The 18,777-nt window shown below is 40.1% G+C and overlaps 1 protein-coding gene across 1 annotated transcript in view; it reads right to left on the reverse strand.

Moving 5' to 3' along the window:
* Nucleotides 1-5,402: 5,402 nt before the first annotated feature.
* Nucleotides 5,403-18,777, reverse strand: part of cacng7a (calcium voltage-gated channel auxiliary subunit gamma 7a) — a 42,623-nt gene continuing 29,248 nt past the window's right edge. Inside the window, exons 5-6 of the mRNA XM_042506884.2 lie at nt 13,708-13,853; nt 5,403-9,911 (exon numbers count right to left, since the gene is read on the reverse strand). Of these exons, the coding sequence (XP_042362818.1) occupies nt 9,390-9,911; nt 13,708-13,853 (668 nt within the window). The 3' untranslated portion in view covers nt 5,403-9,389. The remainder of the gene's footprint in view (nt 9,912-13,707; nt 13,854-18,777) is intronic.

The following is an 18,777-nucleotide window of genomic DNA, read 5'->3' on the forward strand; positions in this document are numbered from 1 at the left end:
AAACACACAAAATCAATATTCCCAGTTCAGTTTCAGGGCTCATTCACATTTAGAAATTATGATTTGGATGTCTGCAAGTGAATCTTTAGTCTAAAGCAGACAGGTCGGATATTCCCTGGTATTGGGAGTCATATGTATTTGAAAATGCAACAATGGTGCATTTTAATGACATATTGATACAGAAAGCACAACAATGGAGGACGAGGGCTCAAGGGGGCAAGTAGTCAAAGGGAAAAATGTGGTGTTTTGCTCCTTGACCATCTCAGAAAGAAATCTTTCAGCCTTAACACCTTGCTCTGCCTGTTTTGAACTATACTTTGCCATTTATTCAGTGAACCATTTGATAATGAAAAATCAATAAATGCTTTTACACGGTGAGGTGTGTTAAGTGAAATAATCCACACTTTGTCAAAGCCTTTAAGATTGTAACTTATTCTTGATATTAGATTGGACTTGGTCACAGCTGATGTAAAAAGAAATAAACTGAATGCAATTCCAGAACATTGCATGAACATGTAATGGTTTAATACCTTCGTCAGGTGCGTAGTTTTGTGATACTCTCTCTCTTTCCTTGTTGGCTTCCAGCTAAGAAGAGAAAGGCAGAAAAAAAGCAAGAAGGAAAGGTGACTAGGAGAGAAGAAAGGAAGGAGAGAAGAATGAGTGTAGAAAGGAGAACAGACAGGTAGAACAAGACAGCCTTTACAGGTTTAATAAGGAACAGTGAGGGAGCTAAACTAAGACGGATAGTCAATATGGATCAGAAGGCTGCCAGGGGAAAGAGAGAGAGAGTGTGTGTGTGTGTGTGTGTGTGTGTGTGTGTGTGTGTGTGTGTGTGTGTGTGTGTGTGTGTGTGTGTGTGTGTGTGTGTGTGTGTGTGTGTGTTTGTGTGTGGGGTTATACACAGGAGGGGAGCCAGAGTAATAAAGACAGACGGAGAGGAAATCAATGCCCAGGCCAGCAAGACAAACATTTAGAAATGAAGTGCAGTTCCCCTCTGTAGCGACAGTAAAAGCCAGTCAGCCAGAACTTTCACTGACATTCACAATCCAGTCACACAGCAGATTACACAGGACTGTCACAAAACGACAAGCAGTGAGAAAAACGCCTCACTTAGACAGATGTAAACAAATATTAGCAGAAAAATGTGCCAGAGTATCCAAGATTATAACTCTGTTTGCACATCTTGTAATTATTTCCTGTTTAAAAATTACTTTCTCATATACAAGGACCCATTAAGGGGCACATAGACTATATAAAATAATGAGCAGCCACCATGACATCACCTATTGATTTGTGGACTCCTGTTTAAGCTTCAAGTTTTCACATTTTGGTTGTTGCCATTGTTGCCTGGATTCTGGAGTTCAGTTCCTGTGTGGATGTGTGTGTGGTTTTTTTTTCTACACCTTACCATGTGCCTCTTTTGCCTAAACCTAACCATCTGTGACTTTTTTTTTTTGCATAATCCCAACCATCATAACAGTCTGCTCTGTTGTGTAAACACAAAAATCATGCAGCTTCATCCCACCATGTGTGCATTTGTTGACATAAATGTGAGTTATATAAAAATTCACAACTCGTACACTCTAAAAACAAATTATTTGGCTCAACAAAACAAATTAACACAATGGTTTGCATCAATCTTTTTGAGCTATGACATCTTCTAATGAAATCTCATGCGGCGAACGAGGGGGAATAAGCTTCTCTTCTACAATTAATGCCAATTGTTGTGCTCACTTAAAAACTGAAAGCAAAACACACGTTTTTAAGTAAAAATGTCCTTTGTGTCATATCTGTTTGGCCCACAGGTCCCTCACATAGTCTTAACTGTCTGAATTTGTCCAGGCATTTTAAGTGGTCGTGGGAGGAGACTCAAAATCCTGAACTGAAAGTTGAAGCGCATGAGAGAGCTTATATCTGTGTGGGAGAGGGAGCAGCGTGAGTGACAGCTGTGAACATGACAAGATGTTTGTCTTGCCAGTTAATTTGTAAGTTTCATCCATGTGAGGTGCAGAATTTGATGTTGCTTCATACCTGATCCCTATCAACTAATCAGCACTGCTCCCTACCTGCTCAGCTGACCCTTATTGGCTCATCAGGGTGCCGGAAGTTACATAAACAGCTGCTTCTGTTAGGGCTAAGTTGCCTTGATGTTCAGGCCACTCTAAATAACTTGTCCAAATTGGGACAGACCAGCTGCCCAAACGGGGATCTGTCTCTGCAAGATGCTTGGAACGGCCTCCTCTGATCAGAAGAGTCTGCTCCTGCTGCTGAAATGAAAAGTGCAGCTGTGAGCTCAGTGCTGCACACTGCATTACATCACTCTCACTCCCATGAAACGTCAAGTTTGAGAGGAACTCACAAACTTTATAATTAGTGTCAGGCCACTTATCTGAAATCACAAAGGGATAATAACGCTGATCCAAAATAAAATTGGACTGGAGAATTTTTTTTGCAACACCTCTGTTTGATCTTAACCCCCCTGAATGCCCATGATGCACCAACACAGGTGTGCTCTGCTATTTGGGCTGATTAGACTTTTTCGCAGGAACATTGAGGTGTGAAGAAAACATGCTTGATTGACGTCTCTTTAAATACATCCCTCCTCCTACGCCGAGCAGGAGAAATGTTATTCTGACCTCGGCTTATCTGCAGCAGAGAGACCTGCCCAGGTTCAGAATGAAAAAAGGTCTAATTAGCTTCAGTGAAAACACCTGCAGCACCTTTCACAGTGCACCCTGTGGGATTTAATTGGGAAAACATGTTTTAATTTCCTCACAAATGCTTTGTTTGTGAGACATAAAAAACACTTCCATTGCATTTACTAGCTAATAAAACATCTACTCAATTTATCATGCCTAATTTGTGAATATCTTAAAGTCATGTAAGGTTTGGATGAGGCTGCACTGCATCACCTCCTTTGGAAAAATTATATTGTATCAAGTGTCAGTGTCAGTGTTGTTGATACATTTTTATTTTTTATTTTTGGCTTGTTTTAATTTTCTTGACCTGCTTCTGATGAAATGTTTCATTCATGTGCCCCTCGGACAATCCTAATTTGTTGTTCTTCTAATTTGGTGTGTTTATAGACTTTTGAGTCATGAAAACAACAACAACAGTAATAAAAAACTAAAAACACAGATGCTAAAAACGAGATGTGTTGTATGTTATTGCTCAGTGTTTAAGGTCCCAGTGAAAGTGGAACTTGAAAGTCCCCTCAGCTTGTGTAACCACAGAACCAAAAATCCATTGACTTCGAGATGAAGTAACCAGAAGTGCAAAATGCTAATTAGCGCATCATAGTACTCATTCATGTAGCACTCCATCAGGTTAACCATAGCTGGTGACCTTAAAATTACTAAATCTTCAATTGGAGGGCACTAACAGCTACACAACTTTGCCTATGAATGAAAATTGATGCAAATAATAAGCAATGTAAAATATCTGAATCAGGGTCACAATGGTAAAATAAGCCCCAATCCTTACATTGTAGGTGATTCCCCAACACTGCTGATGGATAGCAAACTTTATAAACCAAAAACTTTGGCAACAGCAATTTTGTCCTAGCCCAATACCTTCTCATCCCAACTTGTCACACGGTGCTGCTCTGTCAGTGACCTTCTGCGTCAGCAGTTCATGTTCTGGGATGCCATTATCATAATGTCAACAAATGCACATGGTGGGATGATGCCGCATGGTCCTTATGTTTACAAGACAACAGACTGTCAAGTTGGTTAGGTTCAGGTGACAAAGTCACAATCAGTTAAGTTATGGCAAAAGAGGAAGATAGTAAGGCGTACACAAGAAGCAAACTCTGGACTCATTAAAGTCAGTTGTTTGTGGGACCCATCACACTCCTTATATTACCAGCAGCATTATTACCTGACACTTTCCTTGAGCCTTTCATTAATATGCAACCGGATCCGTTCAGCCGTGTTCTCAAGTGATGCCACCTGTGCGTGCTGCATGTGGATGCACTCAATATGGCCATCTGTCAGAGCTTCATAACAACACCACCGGTTCTGTCCGAGCGTGTTCTCATCTGACAGCCATGTTCCGGGTTGGACGCAGAAGGTGGCTTTTGCAACCGAAATGCCAAAAGCACTGCAGAACAGTGCTATTTGACAAGTTCGAAGTGAGAATGGGCTGGACGTCAAGCTGACATTTTTGTGTATCAAGCTTTTTTAATGTTCTCTTCATGCAGTGTTGTTGAGTCGGTAAAGATATTTTTTCATTTGCTTGTGTTGTCTATTTGCAGCACATTTGCACTTATCAGCTACAGTTTTAAGTGGTTGAGTCCATATTAATCAGAAAAGCTGCTGACTGTAGTTCCCTCATAGCAACCTACAGTCTTTATTCATTCAATAAAAGTTTACTTCACTGATTGATAACTAGAGTAAAAAGCATCAAACAACAGGCCACCCACCCTTCTATCATGTACCATAGCCATCATAACAATCACTGGGCTACTCTTATAAATGATAGTGTTCTGGTATGTTTTGTTATATAAACAATAAGTCAGTAACACTTAATATTCCACAAACATACAACCTCAATGGCTGTTACTTCATAAGCAAATGTGCTATTCAAAGGCTGACTCATGCTTTAATAATGCACCATAATGCATTTTTAGGCCTGCTATTGTTACATAAGTGGTATCAACACATGCAAATATGTTTTTGAACGGATCTCTCTGTGACTCATTTGGTAACCTATTCTTTGTTTGCATTTGAGAAGGTAAGTCACATGATTTGTAATGCAATGTAAAATATTGAAAATGTATTACTGTCAACCTACGTCCTCAGTTCCTGTTCTCATGGGCACCAAATGAACAATGTGAGCAATTAATGGGTCAGAATAAACCGAACGAGTTTGAACAGCACTGTGACTCCGATGTAGTTCTCTAATTGCTTGAACCATTCAGTTAATGCAAATTACTGAAATGAATTGATTTGATCCTAATTAATGAAATGAAAATGAATTGGAATAGGTTAAAAGTATCATATATCCCCTGTAATGCATTTTGTAAAACATGCAATGTTAATATGAATCTCAAACAGAATCATTATACCAAAAAAAACAACAAATAAAAAAACCCAAAAGAGATAAATCTGGCTCTAAAAAAATGTCTTAGATCTTAAATCTTCCTCCCCTCTTTTCTTTCCTCCTCTCTCTTAGAGAAATGTGAGTGTTGTTTTTAAATTTTTGTTGAGTATACTTAAGCAAAAAAACAGACTTTTTTTACTGCTCTGTGAGCTGCCATCTCCCTTTATTTACTAATTTAAGAGCAGAAGTTGGTGTTTTCCCACTGATTTGAAATCATGCACATACAAACTTTCTTATTATTGCTTGAATTCCCATAAGTTTTGCGTAAATGAGCTAATTTAATAAATAAACAAATACGAGGCTGGAACCAGGCAAGCTTTATTGGTTTAAAACTTAACAAAACACTGCTGGCAGATAAAAACCACACTCCTGCAAAGAGCACGTCTGCAGGAATTATGAAAACAAAGTCACATGAGCCGTTTTACTTTTTGACAGGTACTGAGTCAGTCAAATGTTTTTGGACTCAAAACATATATGACCATGTAAACTTTTAAAATTTCTCTACCGTGATAATGTAAACACGTCCTGGGTCGACTGCATACAGCGTGCTCGGTACGAATATTTACACCCTAATCACAGTTTGAAGAAATGTCTGCATTGAACAAAAGGAAGTAAACACTTCAAAAAGCTGCATCAGAGCTCTACGTCTCTGCTGTGATGTCAGAAACACAGGACGATCTGATTCATTTGTATCAGAAAACATCTCCTCAGAAGTCAGCTACATAAATATATCTCTGTTAATTTCAGTGTGTGTGTGAGTATGTGTATGTGTGTGTGTGCTAACTACACAGCATGAATGTTCAGCTTTGGCAATTAAAATAAACATCTCAAAACATCAGCGAAAGCTCTCATACTCAGCTGCTAAATGATTTTCCTATTTAATTTCCACAGAGCAAATATTCATAAAAGATGCTAACACCGCAGTTAATTTGCTACACTGTTTTTCTTTTAACAGTACCACAGGTTGTAAGCATAACATTTTCCCCCGTAGGTCTAAAAATGGCTACAAACAATGCCCTACACTGGGCACGATTGTTAATATGCTACAAAAACAAGCAATCTTTAAGTTTGTCATTTTAAGTCACTGTGTAACATTAGAACTTGAATGGGAGTCAAACTGAAAATCTGCTGCTGTTAGTGTAATTTTTTTAGTGCATATTTACAAAAAAAGCTGATGAATTGCAAAAATGTGTGGACACCCACGACTGTTTCATTTTTATTTTATTTTAATTTGTTTTATTTCATTTTTGGAATATCGTACTTGGACTATAACACATTGGATTTGAAAGGGTTTGGGATCGGTAGCGGGTTAATTTAGGATGCGTTAAAACAAACGAGTAAGTGGACCTTGAGTTGAAACTGTTGTCAGTAATTGTCAGCTGAGTTTAAGAAAATAATCTTCTCTCACTCCAAACTTGTCAAATACTTCCGCTCTATCAGTGCTTTTGGCGTACGACTGTGACGCCAAAAACCACCTTCTGCATCCAGCTGGAGTGCAGCTGGATGGCGTCAGAAGAGAACGTGCTCTGAAAGAACCGGTAGCATTGTTATGATACGCCAGCCAATGGCTGGACACCACCTGGTGTGTCCACATGCAATGTGTATGGGCAGCGTCAATTGAGAACATGGCTGGATGGAACCAGTCACGTGTGCAAGAAACACTGAAGGACATCACTAGTTACAACGCTGCCTGTAACAACTTAATATAAGATGTGCAAGTGCACTTACTGGGCAGGAGCGGAGGTGGATGGTTTCCACAAACAATCGACTTTGGCTAAACTTAAATGTCTGTGAGTTTGTTGCCTAATCAGAAACCATCATGATGGTCTGTGTTGGTTGTCATGTGCTGTTGTATAAACATAAGGTCTGTGCTGCTTCATCCCACAACGTGCATTTGTTGACATAACGGCAATGCATACCGGCGGGTAAACAGCTGACGCAAAAGGATACCTAAAAAACCATAAGTAGACGCAGAAAGTCACTGACAGAGCAACACCATGTGACGAGTTGGGATGACAGCGTGTTCGTACTTCCAATCAAATGACACATTTCTTGAATTAATCTTTCTTCTTTTTACAATCACTAAACAACAATTTTTAACCTTTGAAATTACTATAGTAAGGAATTGTCTGGATCTAAAAGATTTGCAAAAAGATGTAAAATCTTACTAATGGCAGCTGAGCTACTGACATTAACTATAGATTAAACAAGGATGTAAACTGGAATACAAAGTCACAGGTTTTCAGTTTGTCTCCCACGTGAGCTCGTGTTCATCAAAGTGCCATTTTTTATTTTTCCATCTATTTTTATATAAACTTATATTTTCATATGTAAAACCAGGAAGAGTTAGATTCCATTTTCAATCTGTCAATCAGTCAAATGGAGTGCCACCTGAACCTGGCTTTAAGAGGTCTGGATTCTTATTTCATTATGTACATACCTAAGAAATTAAATTCCCACTTCCATGGCAACAAGGCAGCCATTTTGATTGTTCCGGGGTGATCACCGTGGAAATGGACAAGTCCCTGTTCGGTCAGTGTTGCAGAAGTCTCCTGAAGCCTCCACAAAAGCTCAACAACTGCACTTTAAAAAGTCTCTTAGTTATGTCTCCGGTTTCATCCCACAAAATTGTTGAACATTCATCCCCACAACTTCACTCTCAAAGTACAAACAGCTTAGAAAATTCAATAGCTGAAACACCTAAAACATACTGTGATATTTACACCCAGCGGTCGATGTTCAGGATTCAGTTTTTGTAACGTTTGCTTCATGAGAAGGATGGATGACTTCTGTACAGCTGAAGTATAAATCTCTATGCATATACAGTCTATCTCTGATTGTGTGTATAATAGTTGTGTTTGAAGGTCATGGTACATGGACAAAAATTGTGAGCAATACGGGTTATTGATGACATTCTTAATCATATTTGCATTTTTCCTGTTATTTTTTAAGTTCAGTTTTTCATGAACAAGGTTGGGAAGTTATAGATGGTGTTAGTTTTAATTTACCAAATAAATGTAGCTAAGAAGTCAAGTCAAAATTGCTAACTAAAGACAATTTTGAGAAGCATTAAAATAAAATCTTGACATGTTTTCAACTTAAAAGGCAATTTATAATTTTAATGCCAATAATGTTTTCCTTCCACAAATTTACTAAAAGTAATGCACATGATTTTATAAATGCCCAATGTAGTCATTATTATCAGCATATTTATCAGTTTCATATTACCGCTTAGTCTTGAAATGTTTTTCCCCGTTACAGGGGTTCTTTATCGGGAGTTTTTCCTTGGGTGATGTGAGGGTCTAAGGGCAGAGGGATGTCGTACACCGTAAAGCCCTCTGAGGCAAACCATGTTTTGTGATAATGGGCTCTATAAATAAAATTGACTTGACTTGACTTGACTTGAAATTTTGACTCAAGTTATTTTGATTCAACTGTTAAGTGTATGTGCAAAGTAAAGTAAAGCAAACTAAATTAATTATGTGCAAATGTAACATATCATTGGTTTGTAGAATACCAGAATGCCAACATATATTCTCACAAATGGACTATTTTTCATAAACAAAAGTGATAACAGAAGAATTCTTTTAAATCATAGTTCATTTTTATATGAGGGCTTTCTTATTGTTTTAAGATTAATTTTGAAAATGATTTAAAGTAGTCAAGATGCAATGAAGTAACCTTCCCAACCATGTCCATGAAATTACAAAAGATGTCAGATACATTATTAAAAAATCTAAGTCTCTTCAAAAGCTACATGATAAAACATTTATAGCTCAATACACTGTTTAACTCCTTTGTATTTTTTGTGAATGGACAGAGTTTTGGTTATGATTCAGCTTCCTGTTTCCTGTGCTTCCTCGCCCTGTTGCCTGTGTATCACGGCCATGATGATGAATGTACCCGTCAGAAACCCCACAGACGTCTTGTTGCTGCTAATCATCGTATCCCTCACTCCTCCCCTCCCATGTTCCCTCCCAGCGTGTTAAAAGTTTTGTTAAGTGTCTGTCTTCGTCTCGGGCTCGGCATCAGCAGTGAGTCATCCCTCCGCCCACCTGCTTCTCCTCCCCTCCTCCCCTCTTTTCTTTCCTCCTCTCTCCTCTTTTTTGATCTCCTTAAACCTCCCTCCTTCATCCACTCTGCTGCATCCCTCCTCCCACACACTTCGAGGATGCAGGGTTTGTGTTTGTGTGTTTGTGTGTTTGTCTTGTGGTGTGTAAGAGCCGAAACAGAGCCAATCTAATCCCCCCAGTTGTGTTTTCCCTCCCCTTCTCTGTGTACGTAGCCTAGCATGGTGAGGCGCTCATCCGCATGTGCGTGTGATAACGGGGAGGAGGCACGGCAGAGGGTGGCGCCCCCATTGGCATGGACTGGGGTGGGGGCCCACTAGGATGGGGATGGGGCTGAGAGTGGCCGTGAGCATGGGACGCTCTGGGTAGGGTGGAAGTGGCGGCCATGTGGAGGGGGTGTGGGTAAGAGGAGGAGGTGGACGAAGAGGAGGCCGGCTGGAGCTGGTAGCTGGCCGCTGATGAAGGCCCAGAGGAGGAGGGTGTAGGCTGGGAGCTGCTCCCCCCCTTGGGTTGTGCCTGCGATGGTGGGGTCTGGTTAAGCTGGATGGAGATGTCAGAAGAGACGTCAGAGGCGCTACGACCGCGCTGAGGTGGAGGCCAGGAGTCTGGGTGGAGGAACTGGCCGCTGTAGTCGCTACATTCGGACATGCGAGGGCGGTAAAGAGCGGGATGAGGCCTGTACAGCTCCTCCTCAGCATAACGCTTCATGAAGAGGTAGACGGACATCACTCCTGCACCCTGGGACACATCGACACAAGCAGAGATACAAATATTACTACAATGTTTTCTTCTGGTGCAGTTTGTTTTTTCTCTTTTCAAAAATCTAGTGTGGTGTTACTCTTTAAAGAATATTTTAATATCAGCTGAAAAGCTGTGCTTCACTGCCCTCTGTAGAGAAAAGTTTTGAGGCCCAATCCCATTTTGTGTTTTTTACCCTTACCCTTCATCTTCGTGGACCTCCTTTCCACTTTGAATAGAGTGGTGTTGTGGTTTAAATCTTCCTTTATGAAAACACCCTGATACATCATCAGTAGTCGTGCATTGATTTTGACCATTTTTTTCCCCTAACATTTCACTCACAAATCTGCCAAATATTTTAAGAGCAACACTAGTATATTTTAGATGAATAAACATTTGAAACATTTCCAGTTATCAAATAAGTTACGAGGATTGAATCCCAGGAGACAGTCTAAAGTCTTTTGAGTGCTTTCTACTTTTTATTACTGATTTTATGTTGCTTTTATGCACTGACTGGGTATCTGTTTGGGTTTATTTTATTACTCACTGCTGTAGCACTTTATATTTTACATTTTTTAATGGTTCTGTTATGTTCTGTTATGTCTTATTTTGTTTTATGTTTTGGTATTTGTATATTGACAGCATATTAAGAAACAGCATTGGTAGATCCTCAAGATAAATCCCCTCTAGGGATCATCAAGTTTTTCCCTTAAAATCTGTCAATATTATACTAGTTTTTATATCAAATAAATAGATGGACCCTCATTAGCATCTGGTGGCAATTTTGTTTGTAATGTGATATTTTATAGACAGCTCTGGTTATGTAGTTTCTGATAGACAGTCATGCAAATAAAGCAGATCTGATAAAGTAATGAACACATCAAACAGTACAGAGGCTTTCTGTTGGGGAACAGAAATTGAGAGAAGTAGAGAGAGAGACACCCCTGTCTATTTTCATCAATGGAAACTCTGCATGAGTGAACCAAAATGAGCTGCAGACTCCTCAGCAAACTCCCTGATGCAAAAAGCTTTTTGTAAAACATCAGAAACAGCCTCCCTAAACTGCAACACACTGCCATCAGGAGGGAGAGAAAATTAAATGAATTCATGACATTTTTTTTTGCAGAGTGTTGACAAAAAGGCTCGGCACTCTGTGGTGGAATGAGCCATTATCAAAAATGTATTCATGTTTTCACCCGGGCATCCGCTGAGCATTCACAGCTCATTCACTATTCATCTGCGACATCAACGCTACAATTGCTCTGAAACTTTAGATGCTGATGAATGTGTGTGTATGAGTGTGTGTGTGTGTGTGTGTGTGTGAGTGCGAGAGAGAAATGGTGTGTTTAAATTTGTGTTTGTAAAAAGAAATCCTGAGTTTTGCAGCTTCAGTAGAGATCAGAAGACTAGCAGCGAGGAAAGACAGAAAAAAAAGGAAAAGCAAAAGACTCAAGGAGATAAGAGGAGACAAGAGTGGACAGAAAGGAAACAAAAGGAAGAGAATAAGAGAGGAGGGAAAACATGAAAGAAAAGAAGGGGAGGAAGGGTGAAAGAACATAAGAGATAAAAAAAAGAAGAGAAGGGACATGATTACAGAGGATTAGAGAGAGGAAGATGACAAAAAAAGAGACAAAAGTAGAGGACAAATAACAAGTTCATGAACAAGGCAGGAAATAAGAATGTAGGAAATGGGGAGAAAACTAGATTTACCACCTTGTGGTTATATGCATCCACGAACCAGTCAAGTTGCATTTACAGTTTACGTCCCTGTCTGTGAAAACATGGATGCTTCACACTGAAGATCTATACAATCGTCACAGTTTGAAGGTAGACATCCAAGTGTCACCAATTCAAGATGAGACCAAATGCCTCTCCTTCTATTGCTGAGATATGACGTTGCTTAATATACTTAAAGTGCTTTTGCAAAACATTATGTCATAGTAAAGTTGATCTTTGGATATACATCTTTTGGACATAAAATATCATGGCTTCAGTGTTTTATCCTATTTTCATTTGTTTGAAATTTTAGCAAAATTACAAAAACATGTTTTATGAGGTCACAGTGACCTTGGCCTTTAACCGCCAAATTCTGATCAGTACAAACTTCAGTTCAAGAGGACATTTGTGCCAGATGCATGCAAAGTGACTGTAATTCTCGACTACCAAAATCTAATTAGTTCATTGTTGCATCCAAGTGAATGTTTGTGTCAGTTTTTAAAAAAATCCCGGAAGGCATTCTTGAGATATTGTGTACACAACAATGAGGGAGATCCAAGGTCACAGTGACCTCAGACTTTGGCTTTTGACTACAAAATTCTAATCGATACATTCTTGAGTCCAAGTGGACGTTTGTGCCAAATTTAAAGAAATTCCCTCAAGGTGTCTTGAGACATACCATTCACAAGAATGAGAGTGATGGAAGGTCACCGTGACGTTGATCTTTGACCACCAAAATACGTTCACCGGTGAGACCTAGTGGACTACTTGGAATACATTCCCTGAAGGTGTTCACGTGATGTTCACTCTATGAGAATGGGATGGACATACAGGTTGATAAATGACATGAAAACATAATGCCACTGGCAACAGGTATCACAAGTGAGAAGAGAGGAAAATAGACAAAATGATAACAGAAGCCAAGAGGAGAGAGATTAAGGAAATATCAGAAAATAAACAGGAAAGGGTAAAGCGACGATTGGTGAGAACACTGAAAAGTGGACAAAGACCAAAGATAAATACAGATGTGGAGGACAAAAAAAAGACTAAAGTTGTGTGTGGAAACAAAGAGGAGGAGAACGGAAGCAGATGTTAAAGGAGAGGTAGGAAGAAAATGGGAGAATACAGGAGATAATATTAGAAAGAGGAGATACGAGAAGAAGCAAAAGGAAGAGGAAGTAGAACAGGATTAGAGAAAGAAGGAAAGATGTGGAGAAATCTTACAAGATGAAGTGGGAGAGGAGAGAAGGGGGACATAAAAACAAAAAGAGACAAAGAGGAGATAAGATGAATGAGAGGAGAGCCGAGGAGATAGTGGGGAGAAGAAGAAAAGAGAGGGGAAGGGACAACAGAGGATTAAAGAACAGCAGATAAAAGAAGAGACAAGATAAAAGTGGAGGACAGAGAGAGAAGCAGCGGAGAAGAGACAAGAGAAGGAAGGAAAAGAGAAAAGGAATGAAGGATATGAGGAGTAGCGAAGCCCCCCCAAGCGAGAAATATTCTGCTGCATATGAAGCTGTGCTGCGACAGAGCTGCTGCCCTCAAGTATTCAAGCTATTAACATTTATGAATATTGATGCAGGCAGGATGACGGGCTCCTACGCAGGCATTTTTTATATGTGTGTATGTGTGTGTGTGTGTGTGTGTGTGTGTGTGTGTGTGTGTGTGCATTTGTGTGTTTTTAGCTGAATAAGTCTGCATTTCAGTGAGCTATGAGCAATTTGTGTGTCTGTGTTTGTGCACATGCTCGAGTGTGTTTAGCTAAGCGCTGGTTGGTCGACATCCAAGACAGATTCCAAACAGAGTGTGTGTGTGTGTGTGTGTGTGTGTGTGTGTGTGTGTGTGTGTGTGTGTGTGTGTGTGTGCATTCACGTTATCTCTTTTGTCAGTTGCATAGTGTCAGTAAATGTTAAGCATCAGTACACATTAGTGTCACAGTGTCACACAGTGTGTGTTTTGTCCGCACGCACATTCAGCGTGCAATTAGTTGCATGTTTCTGTGTTTGTGTGCTTGCAGTACAACCAAATGTTTATGCATGACCACATCTGTGTGTTTGCATGTGTGTTGTTCTTCGATTACCTCTTTGAGGAGGAAGGAGGATGCAGCGAAGGCGAAGGACCAGCCGTAGCGGTAGTGGAAGAACTGTTCTGGCTCTCGGGGTCGGTTCATCACCTCGTCATTGATACTGGAAATATACAGGACCAGACCGACCACCAGACTGAGACCTGCACACACAAACACACACAAGCACATAGTTATTCATAAAGTCCTAGAAATTTGGGTTCCAAACGTGGCCAGATTATGAGACGACTGGGGCCCCTGGACACAGACTTGCAAAGGCCCCCACCTTCTTTCCCCTTTCCTGTATAGTGTCTCACTGCTGCAGTACCATGCATGCTTAGATTTGTATGTTTAAATGCATTGTACCTGTCTGCTGTGCACATCACATGTTGATCGTCATTGCTTGCTGAATGGCTGTGTGACGCTACTGTTGTTGTATGTACTGTATATGTTAGGCGTACATGAATCACCTGTGCTTTTTTTGTCTCCAATGTCTAGATCCACTCCAGGCTGCAGGAGAGGATCAGTTCATCTAGATCCTTCTTATGCAGTGTATCTCCAATATAGCTCCTTGCCCTTTTATCCAGTGATCCATTATATATGCACATAACTAACACAAATTAAAATCTGCACCTTGCACATAGACAAGGCACGATGCACTTTATGGTACAGTTTACATTGCTACTGTTAATGCGCTTTTGTCCTCTGTATCAATTGTTTTTCTCTCTTTCTATCTTTCTTTATTTGCATTGTCTGTTACCTGCCAAGGGACCACGGATGTTAATTAGCAATCCTGCCAACTCTGGCATATTTATGCTTGTATTTTATACTGGTGTTTATTGATATGCTATGTCCCTTTTAAATAAACATTATATTAATTTAAAATAGGAGCAAGACACATTGAGTCTGTGGTGATTTTGTGTCTTACTAAAGAGTTTTTTTTGGTGGTGTATTGCACCATTTGGTGTTCTTCTGTTCCATTTGAGTAAAACATAGCTTTAAAAAGGTGACACAGGCTCTGTTTGTTGTGCTGATCCTACCATGTGCCACAGAGCAGAAACAGGTACTCCCATAGGAATACACCAACATACTCGCTGCTTTTTTTGTCAGCAGGTAAGCAGCTGTCATCACAAACAAACATGAAACTAATTCAAGGTATTAGCCATATCCTCTCCACCTGTGTGCATCCTGTATAAACTCTCCCTGCACTCAACTGAGTCTTTCGATCTCCTGCTTGAGTGACGATGACTGTGACTCTAAAAAAAAACAAGTCTATTTAGCTGTTTTTTGCCATCACTATCTTGTTGTTTACACACCTGATTTAAATGTTAGCTCACAGCCAGATATCTGTCTTGTCATCCTCCTAAAGGTCAAAGAGAAATTCATGCAAAAACTTTTAATTAAAAATCACAGCTACACTCTAAACCACTGACTCTGTGTACAACTCAGTGTTTTGGAGCAGAGTCTAATTTACTTTCCAAAAATGAGAGTGATGTGTCAGCAGTCTGGAGGTCAACCGATTACGGAGGAAGGGAATGAGAGATTATGACATTAATTATTATTTTATTTCGTTCCATCCCTCGCAAATGTTTAACAGCTCTGCAAACTGTGAATAACTAGAAAAGCAGGAGGTGCAAGGCTAATATTGCATTACCCTTGTTACCCTATAATGCTAATCCCATTTGAATGGGCCTTTAGTCCCTTTGTGTGTGTGTGTGTGTGTATGTGTGTGTGTGTGTGTGTGTGTGTGTGTGTGTGTGTGTGTGTGTGTGTGTGTGCGTGTGTGTGTGTGTGTGTGTGCGCACGCTCTGTAGCTGGAATAGCTAATGATAACGTGTCCTCGTTGTACTGTAAATAGGCTGAGAAAACCCCAACAACAGGCTGGGGCTGTGGCACAGAGATAAACAAGGACACACAAACACACACATACACACACACACACGCACACACACACACAGACAATAACATGCACTTGCGGTCAAAGGAACACACACACACACACACACACACACACACACACACACAGTGAACCCTCATTAGGAGTGTGTCAGTGCTTCCTCCCTGTCAACAGACTACCCACTGCAGCTGACCTCCAAAATCCTCCAGCGGTGAAACTCTGACACACTAAACACAGCAAAGATGCTGAAAAAAAATCACCTTACAGCTCCGCTCTCACAGATCATATCACTGATACGTTAACATACAACACTGACTCAAACAGGGACGAAATATGTAAGCACTAGCCAACATGGACTTCCATTTGAAAATATGTTAAGCCGGATTTATTCTTGTGCGTCAGGGTGTCGCAGAGGCTCTGTGGCTCTGCAGAGCTGATGCGCTCCTCCTAAATAATGTAGCTGCATGTCGGGGCTGCAGAGATACAACATGTTGACTTGTTGCCAGGATTTTAACTCCGGCCAGGACACATGATCACATTTGACTGATGCTGGCTTCGTTACACTGGCTACCTGTTGATTTAGAATTGATTTTAAGGTGTTATTGATTACTTGCTAAGCCCTGAAAGGCCTCACTCAAAGGTACTTATCAGATTTCTTATTCCCCTATATCCCTTCCTGCACCCTGAGATCCTTGGGTGCATCACTAATTGCCCTTCAGTGGTACATATTTACTTTCAAAGGTGACAGAGCCTTTGCAATCAGAGCTCTTATGCCAGGTTTAGATGAGAATGGCCCTATTAAAAATGGAAAAGTCTTTCCTTTGCACTTTAAAAAAATCTGCCTTCGTATGATAACATTGTGATAACGTTTAACGTGTACACAGATCTGCAAAAACAACCGAAAATGCTGTAGTATGCATGCCAGGCCAGGAGTTAGCAGTGTAAAATTGTAATGATAAACCATAGAAGAACACCATGTGCGTAGTACAGCCATGATGTCACCATTCTCACAGGATCCACGCATTGCCAGTTTACACAGCGAAAGAAGAGGTTGCGTTTTCAAGGATTACACACTCGGATCCGGTTTTTAAAGTTTGCTTACTCAGGCCCCCAAAATGCCATTGTCGTGTGAAAGAAATGCCAAACCTCAACAAAAGTTAAACGTTTTATTGTCTGTGTGCAATACATACTCATCCGAACTCGTCACATGATACAGCTCTGTCAGTGACCTTCTGCATCTACTTATGACCTTTTAGATGTCCTTCTAAACACCTTCCTGAAGCTGTTTATACTTCAGGACGCCGTTGCCGTGATGTCAACGAATGCACTCTGATGGCACTCACACTACTTATATAACATGGTTGCTGGCAGCGTTATTACCTGACACTGGGGTGCAGATACCACAAGCTCTCGTTGGTCTTTTGTGAGCGTGCATACATGAACACAGCTTCCACACTAGGAGCTACAGGCTAAAATAAAGCTAAAAACATGATGCCAGTGTCTTTTTCAAAACAACTTGGCACATCGGGGCTTCAGGACACTTGGATTACTTCAAATGAACAGGAGGAACACAGTTTGTGGTTTTATCATGTATTTTTTTAAAGTTTGAATCCCGGTCACCATTTACGTTCGAGAGATGAGAACAACTTATTTTCCTTGTGAAAGTCCGGCAGTGTTTCGTAGACTCTAAAACTTTACCCGACTTTCTATCTGCATGAGGGTGAGTGGATAATGAGTGAATTTTCATTTTGATATTTGACATTTCTATAACACATTAAGTAATTTGATAGTGTTATTTTGAAGGATGGACTCTGGTGCACTCTAGTGAACAGAAAATGGAAGTAATGCAGCTCAAAAGCTGCCCCCCGAAAATGTTTTTAATCTGGTTGTCAGGTCATTTCTACCTGTTTAAACAATCAGTAAAGTGATATATATGAACTGATAAAAGTTTTTAAAATGCTTTGGGCATGCTAATATGCACAAACAGATTTGCAGTCTAACATTATCTGCAACAACGTAGAAAAACAAGTGCTGGTATAACAAACGGAGAAGCTTTATCTGAAAACACATTAGTGGAGCACCATCTGCTCCTGATTGGAAATACCTGTTGAAAAACGAGATTGTTTGCAGTCGCAGCTGTGTGAAATGGGACTAATCAAAGCAGAAGACATTGAAACCTTAAGGAGGAGATTTGTTGGATATAAATATAGGAATAAAAACATCCTGTGAATTGAGACACCTCGAGGAAACCAGGCAGAAGAGAGATGGAGGCGCCAACAGGCTGCAGTACAGTAATAATCACTTTAATACTGACATACAATTTATGTTTTGCTTGAAAATTAGACTGTTTGTGACTTAAATTTAAAAAACAAAGACTAGAAACATAGTCTTTAATATCTCCGATGTTAACATTATTCTAAATTTGGAGAATAGGTTAAACTGGTAGATTTCATTGTGAAAAGGGGAGAAAAAGAGTTGTAATTCCCTTTAGTGGCCATCAGATGGCAGTGTTGTGGCTGAAAGCTCATCTCAGCTTTCCAGTGTGTGCACCACGTGTGTGCATGTACACACACAAACACACATTCACACGTAGAAGGAGAGAGAGGGTAAAATCTCCAGAGACAAAGAAAAAAAATTATAGGAGAGAAGTTACTGGAGGAAGGACAAACAGGAGAAACGGGAGGAAACAGCTGGTCCACAGCCACCATGCTGTAACCTCGGGGTGCTCTGTGACTGACGGGAAGCTTCCATGACAAAAACACACACATGCTGACTGAGACAAACAGTTTTTGCTGCAAAATCATTTCTAAAATACCACTGATTGCGGTGTTTTTCTCTCCTGCTGTTTGTGAAATAATTGCATTGCTGCCTTTGAAAAACTCCCTATGCTATGGTAAACAACAAGACACAAAGACACAGGAGATAGAAACCCAGCTTGGGTGTTGTCATTTTGCTGTTTCAGAGGTGAAAATGGCAAAAATCAATCTATGGGCTGGATTCTTTCCTTGTGTTATGAGCCATCAGACAGAAATAACTGACTATTTCTGACAGGGAGGTGGTTTATTATTCCTCACAGAGGGTGCCAAAATATTGCTAGCTATTGAAGTAACTTTAATATAATAATCTTCTTTTTAACTGCATGCTTATTCTCTGATTCTGTTTTTGCACTTAATATTTTTTTCCATAAGAGC

This window comes from Plectropomus leopardus, chromosome 17 (genome assembly GCF_026936395.1).
Source record: "Plectropomus leopardus strain MGB_pleo_1.0 chromosome 17, ASM2693639v1, whole genome shotgun sequence".
NCBI classification, from domain to species: domain Eukaryota; kingdom Metazoa; phylum Chordata; class Actinopteri; order Perciformes; family Serranidae; genus Plectropomus; species Plectropomus leopardus.